The 17792-nt window shown below is 55.7% G+C and overlaps 2 protein-coding genes across 3 annotated transcripts; one reads left to right on the forward strand and one right to left on the reverse strand.

Moving 5' to 3' along the window:
* On the forward strand, positions 1–7488 carry SH2D3A (SH2 domain containing 3A; the record flags this gene model as incomplete). Its single annotated transcript, XM_079918716.1, has 10 exons — positions 1–4; positions 351–487; positions 2118–2467; positions 2837–2913; positions 4421–4893; positions 5027–5142; positions 5299–5473; positions 5562–5673; positions 6207–6392; positions 7218–7488. 10 exons carry the CDS (start codon positions 1–3, stop codon positions 7376–7378), a joined length of 1791 nt encoding a protein of 596 aa, XP_079774842.1. The 3' UTR covers positions 7379–7488.
* Positions 7489–8327: 839 nt separating this feature from the next.
* TRIP10 (thyroid hormone receptor interactor 10) lies at positions 8328–16920 on the reverse strand. 2 transcript variants are annotated; one of them, XM_079916334.1, is made up of 15 exons: positions 16802–16920; positions 15514–15629; positions 15373–15429; positions 14360–14507; positions 14221–14283; positions 13913–14017; positions 13698–13826; positions 12939–13085; positions 12625–12819; positions 11410–11577; positions 11037–11146; positions 9405–9537; positions 9047–9189; positions 8846–8967; positions 8328–8735 (listed from the first exon to the last, which is right to left on the reverse strand). In XM_079916334.1, exons 1-15 carry the CDS (start codon positions 16823–16825, stop codon positions 8587–8589), a joined length of 1809 nt encoding a protein of 602 aa, XP_079772460.1. In that variant the 5' UTR covers positions 16826–16920; the 3' UTR covers positions 8328–8586. The 2 variants fall into 2 exon arrangements, with proteins under 2 accessions (XP_079772460.1, XP_079772461.1); XM_079916335.1 differs by lacking the exon at positions 11410–11577.
* Between the last annotated feature and the right edge of the window lie 872 nt (positions 16921–17792).

Consider the following 17792-nt stretch of genomic DNA (forward strand, 5'->3'; position numbering starts at 1 on the left):
ATGGGTAACATCTTTAACTTAAAGTATAAATATATAAATAGTTATACAAAAATGTTTATATATTTTAAATATAAATATTTATATATAATTATATTTATATATTTTAAATATAAATATTCTATATTAAAATATTATATAGTATACATTAAATATTTTAATATATTATATATAATTTATGTAAGGATATACTTTATATTAAAATACAATATATATTTTTATATATGCATATACAGAGAGAGTTGCATTTTAAGGTTCAATAAGATATGGGCTGCTGTCTTCAGAACCATGAGGAACATGGAAGGGCTGAGCCGGATGCTCAGGATTCAGGAGTAACTATTCCCATTTTACAGATGAGGAAGACTGGGGCCTTTTGGAAGTACAAAGCACAGCCCCTGCAGCCTCTACCCCTGAGAGCTCCATGCAGGTGCCACAGGATGGAGAGGACTTTGCTGGCCAACCCTGGTACCACGGCCCACTGTCCCGCCAGGTACCGCTGCCTCCTGCAGGACCTCAGGACCGTCTGATGGGGAGTCTCACCCCTTTGACCTTTGACTTACTGGGTACTCCTGGATCCCAGATGAGGGGCTTAGGGTCAAGGTCTATCGGAAAGAGTGGCTCAAGGGCTGGGGACTGTCTTGAAGCTTCGTTGGTGTGGCATGTCACTTCTTATATTTAAATTATCACTTCCTTTGGGAAGGTGTTGAGGATGGTGTTGGGGATTGAAGAGGGTCCTAATGACCCCTCAAACCACCCCTTGGCTCTGCTTTCTCTCTCTGGATCCCAGGCCACCCGTGGCCGCCAGGGGCCCATCTCCCTCTCAATCCAAAGTTCCTCACCCTCATCTCCAACTTAGGGGTCACCTTCAGGAGTTCCAGGACCTGGGGTATCCAATCAAATCATGAGAGGCAGTGTAGCTTAGTGGTTAAAACACCACACTTTAGCACCAGACAGCCTGGGTTCAAGTCCCATCCCTACAACTCACATTGGGTGTGAACTAGGGCAAGATATTCGATATCTCTGGGCCTCAGTTTCCACATCTGTAAAATGGGCATAATAGTACCTACCTCTTGACCTTGGTAAAGGATGAAGTGAGTTCATACATTTTACAACTAAAACAGTGCCTGGCAAATAGCAAGGGCTATACATGTGCCCATTGTGCATACTGTCCAGTCCCCAGCCCCCATCACCAGCTCCACTTTTCCCCTCTGCAATGTTGTGGCCCTCAGCCCCTGTTTTCACACCAGCCACCATGGCTGGCATAAGACTGCTTGACCATTATTTTAAAGGTTGATTTAAAGGCCACAGTCTGTTTGGAAGGACCCAGTGAATGGCTTTTCTGGAAGCCACATTTGCATAGCAAGCTCAGTGCATGTCCTTGGGTTGGAAGTTGCATAAGTCAGTGCTGGCTAGTGGCTGTAAAAAACATTCCCAAGATGTCACCAGCCAGACTTGATCAACATTTAAGGGTGTGACTTCCCTGGTGGTCCCTGGTGGTCCCTGGTGGTCCAGGGAAGACTCTGCACTCCCAGTGGGCAAGACTCCACACTCCCAATGCAGGGGACCCAGGTCTGATCCCCTGGTCGAGGAACTAGATCCCACATGCATGCTGCAACTAAGGGTCCACGTGCTGCAACTAAGAGTCACATACCACAGCTAAAGATCCCGCATGCCGCAACTAAGACGCGGTGCAGCCTAAATAAATATTAGAAAAAAAAAATTTAAGGGCTAGTTCATGTCACAACCTGAGGGGATGCAGAGCTCCAAAATGAGTCAGACCCAAGCCCTTTCCATCCTGTGTCTTCGCCATCCCCTAGGGCTTTGGAGACATCAACTGACAGGACAGAGCCTGTAGGATTGTACAGGAGAATTTTATTGGTCAGGTCGGGACATTCCCCACAGCCCTTCTGCCCTCATACCATTGGCCAGATCTTGTCACATGACAGCTAACTGCAAGGGAGCCTGGGAAATGTAGTCCAGAGGTATGCCTATGAAAAAAGAAGAAATGGTCTGACACAATGGTATCCAGTCTCCGGGTTTTTCTGAGTGGGTGGGGAGTCATCATTAACTACTGATACAGGCTTATGCCTAAACCCCTTGCCCCTGTCCTCCATCCCCAGAAGGCTGAGGCCCTCCTCCAGCAAGATGGTGACTTCTTAGTTCGTGCATCTAAGTCCCGTGGGGGCCACCCTGTGATCTCCTGCCGTTGGCGGGGCTCAGTCCTACACTTCGAGGTGTTCCGTGTGGCCCTGCGCCCCCGGCCAGGCCGGCCCACAGCCCTCTTTCAGCTGGAGGATGAGCGTTTCCCAAGCCTGCCTGCCCTGGTTCGCAGCTATGTGACCGGCCAGCGTACACTGTCCCAGGCCACGGGAGCTGTGGCATCCAGGCCAGTGACGCGGCAAGGACCTATTCGACGCAGCTTTAGTGAAGACACCCTCCCAGACGGCCCGGCTTGGACAGAGCCACTCAGGTACCACAGGCTCCCAACCTCCCTGACGACACCCAACACCCCCCAGGGTCCTCCACCTCGGCACTGTCCACTAGTGACATTGGCGGCCAGATTATTCTTGGCTGTGGGGGGCCGTTCTGTGCATTGTAGGATGTTCAGCAGCGTCCCTGGCCTCTATCTACTAGATGCCAGTAGAATCCTCTGTACGTCCTCCCCCTAGTTGTGACGACCAAAAATGTCTCCTGACATGGCCAAGTGTCCCCTGGGGGTATCAGGCACCCTGGTTGCGATCCACTGGTTCCGAATGATGGGATGTAAGGTTTTACGGGTGTTGATGGGGGCTGCTCTGCGCAGAGTAGGACAACACATCTCCCCCATCTCTGTCCCCAGGGCTAGGAAGCGGAGTGACAGTCAGCCCGCAGGCTTGGAGCATATGGGGCAGCCAACAGAAGACCACCCTGGTTCAGGTAAGGGTCTTCCAGGACAATACATAGCTCAGAGATTGCTCTGCCACTCACTACCCAAGTGAACTTTGGCAGGTGACTTAACCTCCTGGAAAAAAGAGATGGTGATGCTCTCAATGTTGTCATGGTGATGAAAAAACACAGGACTAAGGAACTTTGTAGGTGCTTAAAAATGTGGGTTTATGATGATTCCAAGAAGCCCTCTGTTCTCTAACCACGGCTGACCTCTCTAATAATTCCTCTCACATCCCGTACTCACTCTGGCCACGTAGTCTTCCTTTCAGTTGCTGGAACCTTCCAAATTTGTTCCTGCCTCAGGGCCTTTGCATTTGCTTCTCACCATTGGAGAGCCCATTCCCTAATCTTTACCTGGCTGACTCCTTCTCATCTAATGTGAGTTCTTCAAAGCAGCTGATCCTGACCATCCTACATAAAGGAGGAGTCTCCCTTATACCCTGACTGCCCTGTCCACACCCCCCCCCCAATTCAACATGCGCCCTCGTTGTGTGCCAGACACTCTGCTAAGTGCTGAGATATGTCAATGAACAAGAAAGACAAAGATCCCTGCTCAAGTGGAGCCAACATCCTACTAGAGGAAGAAGGGCCATGAACAACAAAAATGAGTCAATTACGTATGCTTTGGGTTAAAAATTAAAAGCAGGACACAGTAAGGAGTATGCGAATGGTAATGAGTATTACAATTTTAAGTAGTAGTTAGGAGAGGTCCCATGGAGAAAGATTTGAAGGAGATGAAGGAGGGAACGATGTGGATAATTGGATGAGAATGACCCAGGCAGAGGGAACAGCCATTGCAAAGGTCCTGGGGCCAGAACAAGAGTTTGAACTGTTCACTGAACCAAAAGGAGGTGAGTGTAGCAGAAACACTGGGAGTGAGGGGGAAGTCACGAGAGATTGGGCTCAAACTGTGAGGGCTTCTTGGACTAATATGAGGACTTTGGCCCTTATTCAGAGCGAGCTGGGAACCGTGGGGAGGTTTTGAGCCCCTATAACAGGGTCGACTTAAATGCTTAGTAAATACAGAGTCTCCCAAAAGTCTGGGTGCAGTTTTAAGTTCCAATAACCTCAGAAGTAAATATGCCACAAACTTAACAGAAGACATCATTTGAAATTTTGATAAATTCAGTTTCTTTGATGCTTATGTAGCTTTGTGAATTTTGAATGACATTTTTCATTTTAATTTCATACAGTCAGGGCTTACCATCTTCAATCAGAGGGGCAAAAACAAAGAATTCAAACTTGCAATGTAGTATTCAAAAATTGCAAAACTACATACGTGTCAGAGAAAGTTCGTTTTCAAACCATTGGTAAGTGTGTAGCATCGATGTTGGTGAAGTTGTTCAATTTCAAAGCCGCACCAAGATAGGCTGGGATACCTGGTTATTGGCTGAATGAGTGGATGAACCAGGAGGTTAGTAGCCCATGAAGCCACTGACCCCTCCCAGCTATCTTCTCTGTGTACCTCTTTCACCCCCTCTTGTATGACACCCAGGAGCTTCCACTATGCCTGCATCTGCCCTGCCTCGGACAGGTAGTGACTCCGTGTTGCTAAAGGTGCCCGTTCCCCTGGGGTCCATTGCTGACAGCCTCAGGGCCTCTGATGGGCAGCTTCATGCCAAGGCACCAACCAAGCCACCTCGAACATCCTCACTGATGTTGCCTGATGCCTCTGGATGCCCCCCAACGTACTGTGAGCTGGTGCCCCGAGTGCCCAGGGTCCAGGGAACACCTGCTGGCCACAGCTGCCCAGAGCCAGAGGCACCATGGTGGGAGGCTGAGGAGGAGGACGGATGTTTTGCAAGATCGCAGGCAGAGGTCTCTTTCTGCCCACCTGACAACCCCTTCTGCCTGCTGGGCTCCCAGAATCGGCCTCTGGAAACTGAAGTCCTGCATACTCTCCATGGCCTGTTCCTGGAGCACCATCCTGGGAGCACCGCTCTCCACCTGCTGTTGGTGGATTGCCAGGTGGGTCACCTACAGAGGTTTTTCCTCCCCAGGCAGGGGCTGAAGCCAGGACAAGGGCCAACCCCACCTCACATCTGTATACTCACCCTGCTCCCTTGACTTCTCTACTCTTACCCTGGCCCCCCATCGCCAGGCGACTGGCCTCCTGGGAGTGACCAAGGCTCAGCGGGGCGCCATGGGGGTCGCCTCTGGTCTGGAACTGCTCACACTTCCCCATGGGCATCGCTTGAGGTTGGAACTGCTGGAGAGGTGAGCCAGCCACCTGGAATCCCTAGGGTCTCCAAATCTCCCCATTCACGGTCCCCTAGGGAGGTGGGGCATGGGCAATGCCACCGACTGTCCCTCCTCACCCCCGCATTGCAAACCTCCCCACTGCCCCCAGACCCTTGCCTTCCGCCTCCACAGGCTCGAGACGCTGGCACTGGCGGGGGCGCTGGCAGTGCTGGGCTGCGCAGGGCCGCTGGAGGAGCGCGCGGCCGCCCTGAGGGGCCTGGTGGAGCTGGCCCTGGCGCTGCGGCCAGGGGCGGCGGGAGACCTGCCCGGACTGGCCGCGGTCATGGGCGCCTTGCTCATGCCCCAGGTGCGTAGGAAGCGGGGATGGGGAGGAGGCCAGAGAGCAAGTGATGGGAAAAAGTGGAGAGGAGGCGGGCTCAGCTCTCTTCCTCCAGGTGTCGCGGTTGGAACGCACGTGGCGCCAGCTGCGAAGGAGCCACACCCAGGCTGCGCTGGCCTTCGAGCAGGAGCTGAAGCCACTGATGCGGGCGCTGGATGAGGGCGCCGGTGAGTAGCATCTTTCGATGAGTGGTAACTAAGCGGAATCCCAATCCGGTCCTAAGCCCCGCCCGGGTCTTAGGTCCCCGCCCCTGCTTCTCTCCTAAGCCACGCCCCCTACCCTAGGCCCGGCCCCTGATTCACATCCAGCTCTATGCTAGGCTCTGGCCTCTGGGTCTCGTGCCAAACCCCGCCCCTTCCTTCTGTCTTAGGCTCCACCTTGGCCTTACATTCCGCCCGTTGTTTCGGTCCTAGGCTCCGCCCCTTAAGCAAGGCTCCGCCCTCCTCGCCCTAACCCCCGCCCTCTGTGCGAGTCTCGGTCGGGAACTAATCCCTAGGCCCCGCCCTCACTCTGTCCCAGGCTCCGCCCCTGCCCTAGGCCACTCCCCGGTCCTGCTCTGGGCCAGGCTCAAGCCTCTGTTTCTGACCCAGACCCCAACCATTGCTTTGTCCTAGGGTGCCTCGGCCCAATGTATGTCGCACCCCTTCACCCTAGGACCCGCCCTCTGCCCGTAGCCCAGCCCAGACCCTTCCCCCAACAGGACCCTGCGACCCGGGGGAGGTGGCGTTGCCGCACGTGGCGCCCGCGGTGCGCCTGCTGGAGGGCGAGGAACTCCCCGGGCCCCTGGACGAGAGCTGCGAGCGGCTGCTGCGCACCCTGCACCGGGCGCGTCTGCTGGCCCGGGACGCGCCCAGATTCCGCGAGGCGGCGGCTCGGCGCCTGCGAGGTGAGCGCCTCCTCTGCGCCGGGTTGCCAGAGGGTCCCGGAACACCCCTCATGCTCCAACTCGGTGCCCCCAAACCCACCGGGCCAGGGACTAGAGCCTCCCACCACGCCTCCCAGAGCCCCACCCAAACTGGGACGGCCCGGCCCCACGGGGTTCTCACCCTAACACGCGCCGCAACCTGCAGTGTAGACGGAAACACTGCCCCCAAAGGGCGGCCCAGCCCCCCAGAGCCACGCCCACAGGGCCCAACTCCCACTCTTCCACCTGGCAAGGCCCTGCGCCTAGAGGATCTCGATCCGCCACCAAGAATGCCCAGCTCCCTCCTAAATGACTCAGACCTTCAACCTGGTAGAATAGAACGGCGCCCCCGCAGAGCTCAGAGCCACACCCCTCTCCTGCCCTGGGGCAGACCAGCCTCCAGGATCCCCGACCTGGGTCGTCCCTGCCTTCACTGGTGACCTTAGCCCCCCTGTCCCTCCAACATGGGCCAACCTCCTCCCCCCCCAAGTTTGTCGCGAAGGACGGCCCGGACCCCAAATCCCACCCTCGGGCGTGGCTCCATCTCCAGGCACAACCCCTAAAGTGGGTCCCCCAGGATCTCGCCCCAGGAACAGACTGCCCCGGTACACCCACCGAGCCCCTCAGCCACCCCACCCCCACTGCTGCAGACTCAGGAGCCCCCTCCCGGCTAACCCTACCCAGATGTCCAGGTAATCTCAGGCTGAGTCCCTCCGGGGTCAAAGTCCCGAGGGAACAAGGCAGTTGTGGGAGGGGCAAGGCAGTTGCCTGGGCCCTGCCCCCAGCCCCACCTGGCCCCGCCCCCAGGATTCCGGCCCCACCCAGAGCTGAGAGAGGCCCTGACCACTGGTTTCTTGAGGAGGCTGCTCTGGGGGAGCCAAGGAGCTGGGGCGCCGTGGGCCACACGTCTTGAGAAGTTCCAGCGCGTCCTCACCGTCCTGTCGCAGCGCCTGGAGCCTGACCATTGAGAGCACTGACCGCCCCCATCTTTACGCTGGGATACCAAGGCTTCCATGGAGACCAAGGAAGCCGCCCAAGCTTCCTCACACAGCCAAATGCAGTGGGGACCTGCACCCTGCCTCACAGGAGGGGACCTGGTTTGCAAGAACCCACCCTGTGCCCTAAAAAGGCACACTGATCCTGGCGGAGGGCAGCCTCCTCCCCACACTAGAAGACCCAGATGTCTGGAGGCTCTGGACGCCCTCTCCCACATGCCCCCTCGCATATCCCACAAAGGGTGAACGTGTGGCTTTTAATGTTAAAGAGAACTTGCAGATCTGTAAGAGGCCTGAGTTCAAATATGTTTTAAAAGCTGTGTGACTGGGCTTCCCTGGTGGCGCAGTGGTTGAGAGTCCGCCTGCCGATGCAGGGGACACGGGTTTGTACCCCAGTCCGGGAGGATCCCACATGCCGCGGAGCGGCAGGGCCCGTGAGCCATGGCCGTTGAGCCTGCACATCTGGAGCCTGTGCTCCACAGCGGGAGAGGCCACAACAGTGAGAGGCCCACATACCGGGGGAAAAAAAAAAAAAAAAGCTGTGTGACTTCTACTAGATCACTTGACTTCTCTGTGCTGGCCTTCAACGTAAAAGTGGGGCCGTGTACTTTCTAGGGGTTATGGTGGGGATGAAAGCTCAACGTTTGAATGAGTTCATAGGTGAAGAATGCCTGGCACACAGTAGGCGCTCAACAGGTGCTACCTGTCCTTGGTGACCTGCAGTGAACCCCAAAGGGGTGATGTCTGGCACCCTCTTCCCTACTAGAGTCAGAGACAAGCACCCAACTCCTAAGAAGGGGCAGGGTTTGTCTATGGTGTCCCCAAGTTCGCTTCCCCTTCCTCGTTCCCTGTGTGGCCCTTAAGGAGGGTGGTATTTGATATCCAAGTCTCCTAATAAGGCACAGACTACAGGAGCTTTCCATCATTTTTTTATATAAAACAAAACGGCCCCAGCCGAGCGGCAGGAAGAAAAGATTCGAAACATGAGTATGTACATCGATGGTAGAAGGCACAGCGGGTCCATGTGGAGTGAGGAGTTGGGGGGTGGGGCTGGGGGCAGCAGGTTACACAGGTCTCAGCTGAAGCCACGGGGGAAGAAATAAAGTGCGTAGGTCCTGGGGCACCCCCCGTGGCCCAGAAGCAGCAGCCAACAGCCCCCCTCTTCCCGCCTCTGGCAGGGTTCAGTTGAGTGTGACACGGAGGTAGGAGGTGGGCACGTAGCCCTCACCTCCCTGTTTCCGCCTGACCCGGGTCCAGCCGTCGCCTTTATCTTCTTCCATGAGACTGAGGTCCTCGCCCTCGGCCATGGAGATGGTGCCCTCGCTGGACCCTGTCACGGGGGCGGCAGTGGGCTCAGGTCTGCTGGAGGCGGATCTCAACAGAACCCAGCCCCAAAGACCGCCCCCAAAGCCACCGATGCGCCACCCAGGCTGTCCTTACCTTCAAAATGGTAGATGGCCACACAGTGACCTATGGGGGATGCAGGCTCCTCCTCAAAATCTTCATCGAACTCCGTGTAGATGGGAGCATCCTGACCCTCCTCGGACGGGGGCTCTTCAGAGCTGGTTGGAGAAGGCAAAGCAGGTGAAGACAGGTTCACCCGGGGTCCGGGGACAGACCCACACCGGCCTCCCTGCTCACCTCTCCTTATCCTGTGATCCGTTGTTGCTGTTGCTGCTGCTGTCTGGTGGGGCGCTGGCTGGGGGGTCTGGAGGCCGAGTGTGCCGGCCCAGGGTGTCCCCCCGGTTGCTTAGGACCCGGCTCTCGGCTTCTGCCAGCCAAGCCTGAGAGGAGGGGACCGCACAGTCAGCTCCAGGGCCAGGCTCTGGGGTCAGCCCACTCTGGCCTGGAGGTTTCCTGAGATCACCCATGCACACCCAAGGCAGTGATGAGAAACAGCTGAAGCAGCCCCCCCAATACCTCCCTGTCCCCCTCCCTCCCCCAAGAAGTGACTCAGCCAGGCCTGCCGGCCCCGCCCCTCCCCAGGGTCTTCCCTGACCTCATACTTCTGTACTTCCAATTTCAGACGTTCGATGTTGTTCAGGGTTTCTGTGATCCGGGGTTCCAAGCTGGCCGGGTCCCCCATCTGGGGTGTCTTCTCATATACATCCTTCATTTTCTTCAAGGCCTCCCTAGGGTGAGACAGACGGAGGAGAAAGAATCCCATGTGATTTAACAAACAAAAAATGTGGGCTTTGCTTCAGGGAGCTCAGCCAGTGCTTCATAGCTTGGGTTCAAATCCCAGGGTGGGCATTTCTTAGTTATGTGAGTTTGGGTTAAGTTACTGAAACTGTGTCTCAGTGTGCTTGTCTGAAAAAGAGAATAATGGGATCTATATAGCTATGTCTATATATCTCCTGGGAGTTGTTGTGAAGATGAGAACAGTGCCTTTATGTATTCAGATATATATTGAGTGCATACTGCATACCAGGAACCTGTCCTAGGCATTAGAGATATAGCACTAAACAGGACAGTCAGGGTCCTACCTCTACTCACAATCTCTCAGGAAAACGGGAATTCTAGTGATGCACGTAAGGGGTTTAGAATGGTGCCTGGCATACAGCAACACTCTCTAAACGCTAAGTATTACTATCATTAGTCCCCTGTCCCTACTTCCTCCATGAAATGGTTACAAGCATGGTCCTCTGGACTATGTCAAACCTGGGTTCAACTTCTTTCCAGTCCTAGTACCTGATGCACATGACAGATGAGGAAACTGGGAACAACTAGAATTCAAGGCCAGTCCGCCTGGACTCCACCCATAATCCCCCCATGATAAAAACTCAGGAATGATAGAGTTCTCGAATGGAACTTTACACCAATAAAAGCCGCTTTTGTACAAGAAGTTCTGTGCAAACGGCAAAACATCATTTGGCTGTCTGTCCACAAGTGGCAAACGTCATTCTTATTATGTAAGAGGACTGGGAAGAGAATCTTGTTGCTTGGAAAGAATGAGTAAAGATTTTCTTTTTTTCATCTGGCAGGTTTCTTTATCGTTAATACGTTAAGTGCTTTGAGTTATTAAATGAATAACCGTATGCTTCTTTTTCTTTTAGCCAATTAATGAAGTAAGTGAGACGGATAGATGTTTTGATATTGAACCATCTTTGCATTGCTGGGATAACACCCGAGTGATCATGATTTTTTTGTGGTCTTTTTTTTTTTTTAACTGCAGTAAAATATGCATAATATAAAATTTCCCATTTGAGCTATTTTTAAGTGTATGGTTCAGTGGCATTAAATTCATTCATGTGGCTGAGCGATCACCACCACCGCGTGATTTTTTTTTTTTTAATACGCCATTGGACTTGCTTGGCGAGGATTTTGCAATCTAAGATCGTAAGTTAATTAAATAAGTCCATAATTTTACCTTCTTGAATTCTTGCTAACCCAATTTTGGAACTGAGATTCCACCAGCCTCCTAAATGAGCTGGCAGCTTTCGCTCTTCTTCCGTTTGTTGGAATGACTTCTGTAAGATGGGAAGTCACCATTTCTTTTAAGTGTGGTAGGAATCACCTAGAAACCCACCAGGGCCTGGAATTTGTCGGGGAGGAGATCTTCGAGTATCATTTCAATGTAATTCATTTATTATTTCACCTTGTTCCTTACCTGCCCACCCCCTCACCTTACCTCTGGTCGATCTCCTTCTGTAGTTCACGGTTCCGTTCTTCCAGCTGCTGCTGAAGCCGCTTTCTCTGCTGCTCCGGGGGCAAGTGGCTGAAATCCTCGGTCACCACTGTCTGCAAGGTGGAAGAAGGCTGAGCTCGGGAACACAGAGTCTGAGCTTCCAGGGTCTAAGACATGACTAAGACACACCAAGTCCACCTTCCTCCCCACCCAAGGTTCTTGGGGGGCAAGGCCATGCACAGAGCAAAGCAGGTCCAGGTGGGGCCGTGGAAGGAGGGGGCCCAGCCGGCGGCAGGAAGCGAGCCCAGGGTCCCGCCACCCGGCCGCTGGGCAGGCTGGGGCCGCCCACTCCTCCTCCCCCGGAGGCCTCACTTACCCCACGGCTGCCTCGAAGGCTGCGGAAGGATGCTAGCCGCGGTTTGACTGACTTACTGATCTCACTCAGTATGGCCAAGGGGTCGAGGCCGGAGCGGGGGGACGGGGGTCCGTTAGGTAATGCCGAGGGCAGGGGGCCCCCCAGGGGGGAGAGGGGTGGAGGGCACGGCTACCAGCAGGGGCCAGGGAGGACATGGGTCAGGAGGGGCAGGAGGACGTAGAGAACAAGGACGGATGAACGGAAGGACAATGGATGCAATAAAGAAAAAGGGGAAAAAAACCAAATGGAGAAAAGAAAAGAAAAAAAAAAGTAAGAAAACCACAACTCAAGATGCACAATCACACACACAGAAAATGCATGCAGAGAGCAACACAAAAATCTGGGAGGTGGCAGGAGGGCATTAATTAGATTGTGAGCCAGAAGGCCAGACCCCTCCCCCACCCTCCACCTCCCTCGCATCCTATGTCCAGTTTCTAGAATGGAGACTGGGGGTACAGGGAAGCCCATGTTTCTTGTCCCCCTCCCCAGCTTTCTGGGCTCACAGTCTAGAAGATGGAGGGAGAAGCATGCAGGAATCAAGGTCTCAGACAAATATGGGGCCATAGACGTCAAGGGCAAACTGAGAGAAGGGTCAAAGGCATGAAATACCAAAAGGGTTACAGCTGGGGTTTAAGCTGGGGGACGGTACGTATAAACTGAAGAAGGGTATCAAAGTATACACCAAGAGGGATCCGAAGTATAAAACAGGAGTCAAAAGGTATAAACTAGGGACATGGGGATTGTCAAAGGTGTAAGAAGCCAAGGGTGTCCAGGTATGTGCCTGACACTGAAAGCTAAAGATCCCGAGAAAAACCAGCCTAAGGGTGGGGCGCCCAGAGATGCACCGGAGGATTGGAGAGACCCAGGGGGGAGTCCCTAGGGCTGGAGTCCCAATCCCTCACCCAGCCCTGAATACCCAAAGCAGTTCTTCTCCCAGCATCCTGAGAAGCAGCAGACAGACGCCACAGGCCCCCCTCCTTGCCCCCCACTCCCCAGCCTCAGGGGACTCCCAGGCCAATTGCCCGGCCGCCTTCCTTCCCTCCAGCCCGGGCCAGCAGCCAAGAGAAAAATTCCTGCCCAGGACTCAGCGTTCCGGCGGCTGGGGCTGACTCAGTGGGGGCCCCTGCTGTCTCCACTCACACCCATCCCCTCCACCCCAAGGGCCCCGGCCCCCACCTTGTTCCTCTTGCTGAAGGGCCAGCGCTTAGCTCGGCTGCGGCCCGGGCCTCGGAGCTCAGGCCGTCCATCTGAGGGGGTGCCCAGGCTGCTGTCCGAGGGCACGCGGTTCATGGGCTGGCTGAAGTCTTCAAATTCCACGTCGCCCGGGCGGGCAAAGCCTGACTTGTGCAGCTCGATTAGGACCTGGGAGTCCTGGGGGAGGGGATGGTGAGGGGCAGTCAGGGGAAAGACTGGGTGCCTAGCCTTTGGGCTTCTCCTCCTGCCCTCTCCCACCCCCCCGCCCCTGTGGTCCACTGGGACCAGGCACCCACGTTCTTGGCATCCACAGCATCCGCGGCCACCTTCATGCCCTCCAAACACTTGGCGATGATGGGTACCACCTGCAGCTCAGCCTCGGACAGGAGCCTGTACCCAGCCCCCAGGTGGGTGGCCCGCCGCTCGTCCATGTCCTGCAGCTTCTGCGGGGACAGGGGTGTGGGGTCTCAGGGGTGCTGATGGAAGGGCCGGTGGCAGAGTGATTCACTACACGAGCATGATGGAGACCCACACTGGCCCCAGCCCCAAGCCCAGTCTGGCAGGGAAACACAGAATCGAACACAGAGACTTCCAGCTCAGTGTGGTCAGGGAAGAAACAGGAGGCCAGGGAGATTTCAGAGGAGAATTTGAGGACCTCCCCTCCCCTTGCCTAGGGAGTCAGGAAAGGCTTCTCAAAGGAGGTGAAGCCAGGGATTTCAAGAAAAAGCAGACCCAGCACCAATACTGCCAGTCCCAGGGCTGGGACAGAGAGCAGAGTACAAGGCTGAAACAGAAGAGGGGAAATTCGAGATCTTTCAGAGGTGTTGTTAGAGTTGGGGCTTGGAAGAATAAGCAGGAGTTGCAAAAGGAAAGAAAGACAAATCTGGCAGAAAGAACAGCTTGAGTAAAAGCGGAGCACACTTTGACTATTTGTTTCTAATTCCTTCTCAATTTAGAGATTAGGGCATTACAGCCAGGGTTTTGACAAATGTGTAGGAGTTGGTTAACTCTGAGGTTTCAGGGGCAAGGTGGGGCTGGGGGTGTGGAGCACTTACATTAAAGATCTGGGGCATCTGGGAAAAATAGAAGTGAGCCTGGTCTCGGTTGAAGCGCTGTAGTTGGGCTGCATATTCATTTTTGCTTTCTTCTGCCATGTGACTCCGAAGGTGGGCCTGTTGCTTGGCCTGAGGAATATCGAGGTGGGGGTCATGGCCCAGTTCCAGCCTTGCCCAACCCTGACCCCCAAGCGTGTCTCAGACCCCACAGGCACCTTCTCCACATCAGCCTTGGTGGCATTGATATCCTGGTCCAGCCGCTCGGCCGTCTGAGCTGCCTTCTCAGCCTCCCGGCAGTCCCGCTCAAACTTACGCTTACTCTGTGTTGGGGACAGAACCAGAATGAAGGAGCCACCAACCAAAGTTTCACGGACCGGTGGGAAGTCACCCAGCAAATGGGGGTCGGGGCTGGAAACCCACAGCAGAGGTGGCGTCCTGGCCAAACAGGATACCTCTGGGGATTGGCAACCCTCACCCAGCTGCTCGGGGCCAGAGCCACGCTTCTCCACACCCACAAACTCACATTCTCTAGCTGCTTGAAGCCACTTTCCAGCTGCTGCTGGGCCCGACGGCCTTCTTGGAAGTGCTATGGAAAGAAGGGGTGATAAGGCTCACCCTGGTTTCAGGGGCCCCTGGGAAATCCCAGAGAGGGGATCACCCACCATCTTTCTCTCCTGTTTCATCTCCTGTGAGTACTTGGCCAGCTCGAGACACACGTGGACACTGAGGTTCTCGGCCACCAGCTCCCGCTGGCCCGCAAAATCATTCACCTCCTGGAGAATCTGCACAAATGACTGTTGCTGGCTGAACCTGGGATGCGGTGGAGGGGGACAGGGGCTGAGGGTCAGGGTCCCCAGGAGCCACATGCCCCAGGACCCACCTCTGTATGAGAAAATGTGAGCCCCAAGACATTCACCCCAGAAGCAATGATGTATTCTGGTCTGCATCCCCAACCCTTGGGGGGGACAAAGGACTCACAATTCTCAGAATTTGGGGGGTTTTAGAAACGGGATATGATGCTTACGCCACCTTTTTGCATCACCCTAGTGGTGTCAGCGGCAGCATCCTGTAACCAAATACTATAAATGTTTTTGCAAGGAGAAATATTAATGTCCACGCTAAGTGGGATAAAAACCAAGACCGCAATGAACGTAATAAACATCAAGTCAGTTCAGGTCGGAGGTTGCCTCCAAACAAGTGACCAAAAGAACTTTTGATTTCTAGAGCTTTTTGGATTCTGGACCTGGGGACCTGGAATAAAGTGAAATGGTCTGGGCATTGTTTAAACACGTTATCTTAATCTTCACATGAGCCCCTACAAGGACATCATCATCATCCCCAATTCACAGGAGAGGAAAACAGAGGCATAAAACTTAAGTCACTTGCCCAGAGTCATTCATTTAGTAACTGTTGGAGCCTCTCCCATTTAACAGGCGAGGAAAATAGAGGCGGAGAACTTGAGTCAACTGGCGGAAGCAGTTTGGCTGGAAAGTAGTGGATTTAGAATTCCAACACAGGTAATACGGTTTCTGCATCCAAGCTCATACCTCTAGGTGGAACTGGGGTGAGAAGTGAGGGGTCTGTTTGGGTGGCCCAGCTTGAGGGAGAAGAAGTGGCTCCCTTACCCCCTGCCCTCCCAAATCTAGCCCTGCATCAATCCCCTCTTCATTCTTACTTGGATTCTGGGTCATCTTTGCCAGGTCTTTTAGGCATATATTTTTTCACCAGGCTCCTACGGAGAGAGGCAGGAAGGCTGAGCCCCCAGCCCTCCAACCGCTCCCCCTAACCCCAGGGCGAGGCCACCCTAGGGTCTCACCGCAGCTGCTTTGCATAAGCCTGCTCCACCTCCGTCCGCTCTTTCACGAACTTCACGTATCTGTCCAACAGGTCCAGACCCCACTGCGTGTGCCGCTCGAGCACCTCAAACTGATCCTAGCGGGGCATTGGGAGGACTGGGGTCAAGACCTTGGGACCCCACAGCCTCCGACCAAGCGGCAGGGGAGCCTCCAGGCTCCAAGCTCCGAGAAGGCGTGGTTTCCCGGCCGCGCCCCGGAGCGGCGCGGGGGGAGGCAGGAAACCCGCGGGAACCCCCTCCCCTTCCCGGGAAGGGCCAGGGAACAGGGGCGGGGCCCCAGCTGGACTACAGGGTCCCCTCTCCCGACGTGCAAGAGAGGTGTGGAATGGGACACGGCCACTCCCCCTGCCCCAGCTCCCCTAATCCCCCCCAGATTCCAGAAAATCCGGCCGGCCCGGCGTGAGTCAGGGCCAGAGGCGCAGGGTTCCCTGCAGCCTGGGGGGCCTCTGAATGGCCAGAGGGTGGGCACCAGGTTCCCCCGGTTGCCATGCTTCCCCGGGTGCCCCGAAGGGTGACTCAGTTTCCCTCACTGATTCCACTGCGCCTCCAAAAGAAATCCCAGCATTGGTGTGGGGGGCGATCTAGTTACCCTGGGACACCCAGGAACCGAGGAGTGCCACCGTCCCCAGAAAGAGGAGGGGTCAGAGGTCCCGGCTAGGAAAGGGGAAAATTTCTGGGACTTCCAGGGCACAGGTTCGAGGCGGTCAGGTGGCGGCCCCTCCCAGTGCCTAGGGCGGGCTGGGGGAGGGGGCTGAGGCCGAACCTCGCAGCCCCCTTCCCCCTACAGGGTCCCAAGCCCCTGGTTGTTGATTATAGGCAACGTGAGGGCGGTCTGTACTTCCAGGTCCCACGTGGGGTTGATAGTGGCCAGAGGGTCCCCTCCCCCGCCCCAGTCGGACAGGCGGAGGGCGGGCAGGGGCCCAGGGGCCGTAAGATAAGCCGCCGGCCCAGTCAGGGCGCTCAAAATAGGTGACCTCTCCCGGCCGCTCCGGCCTGGTCCCAGGACTTCTTTTGCCCTCCTCACTATAAACCCCGTACCTCAGTTTCCCTACGCCGCTCCGGCAGGGTCGCCCTCCGCTCCCGGGCGTCCTGAAACGCCCTAGGAAACTCCGAATGAGGGCGGAAAGCGGGGATTCCAAGGGGTCGGTGGAAGGGAAAGCGCAGAGACCCCTCTAGGGTACTGCAGGGGCAAAGCGGGGGTCTGGACCCCAGGAAGGGAGGAACTTGGAGCCGGGCGGATCGGACTCACCCACAGTTCGGTGCCCCAATCCATGCTGCTCCCGCCGATGCCAACGCCGCCGCCGCCGCACCCGGTCCCCACCGCCCGCCGCCGGGAAACTCAGCCAGGGCGCTGAGCCCGGCCCCGCCCCGTTAATGCCCCGCCCACTCCAGGCTCTGCCACGCCCCATAGGCTCTGCCACGCCCCCGCCCGCGCGGAGCTCCGGCGCAGCCCCCTAAAGGTGAGGCACACCCCAGGAGGCGGGGCCCCACCGACGCCCCGCCCCCTCTTAAAGGAACGTTGCCGCCCGAAGCCACTGGACAGACTCCTTAAAGGACCCCCACCCATTTTCCAAATCCCTTAGGACCCTCTTGTCCTCCCCACACCTAACCCGCCCTGGATTGTTTTTCCTTTCCTTTTTCCTTTCAACCATTCATTAAAGGGCCAAGACACTAAAACCCCAACCCAAGAGGTTCTTCCCCCACCCCATCGCAGGGAGAAGCTGAGGTCACCTCGCTCTTGCGGGCCGGCCCGGCTCCAGACGTCTACGTTCGTCCCACTAATGGTCTGGTCCCTCCGGCCACAGGGCGGATGGGAGGACTTCGATCCTGTCCAGGACGCGCCTCCACCAAGGCCTGGTCCATTAGCGCCCCCACCGCATCCTGCCTCCTTCCCCAAATCTGCGCCTGGAAACTAAGGACGAGCTGTCCTTGGGGCGCCGGGCCCAGGCCTTTCCCCGGCTCCCGTCCAGTTCGAGCCTGCACCTGCCCATTTTCCAGTTGCATCCATTAAGGCACAATCAGTTTTAATTGTCTGCACCGACCCTGGGATTCCGACTCCACCCCCGACGCCCCTAGAACCCTGGGGCTTGGAAGTCTGTCGTCCCTGTCATAAAAGTCTGTTCACACGTTGTTAATCCCTTTGAGGCACTGGGATGAAAGGGGAGAGATCCTAGTAGCAACCTCCTTCATCCTCTCCCTCTTCTGGTGCTTTCTCTTTGGCTACAGAGGTGACAGTCGCC

Source organism: Stenella coeruleoalba (genome assembly GCF_951394435.1).
Source record: "Stenella coeruleoalba genome assembly, chromosome: 3".
Classification (NCBI taxonomy): Eukaryota; Metazoa; Chordata; class Mammalia; order Artiodactyla; family Delphinidae; genus Stenella; species Stenella coeruleoalba.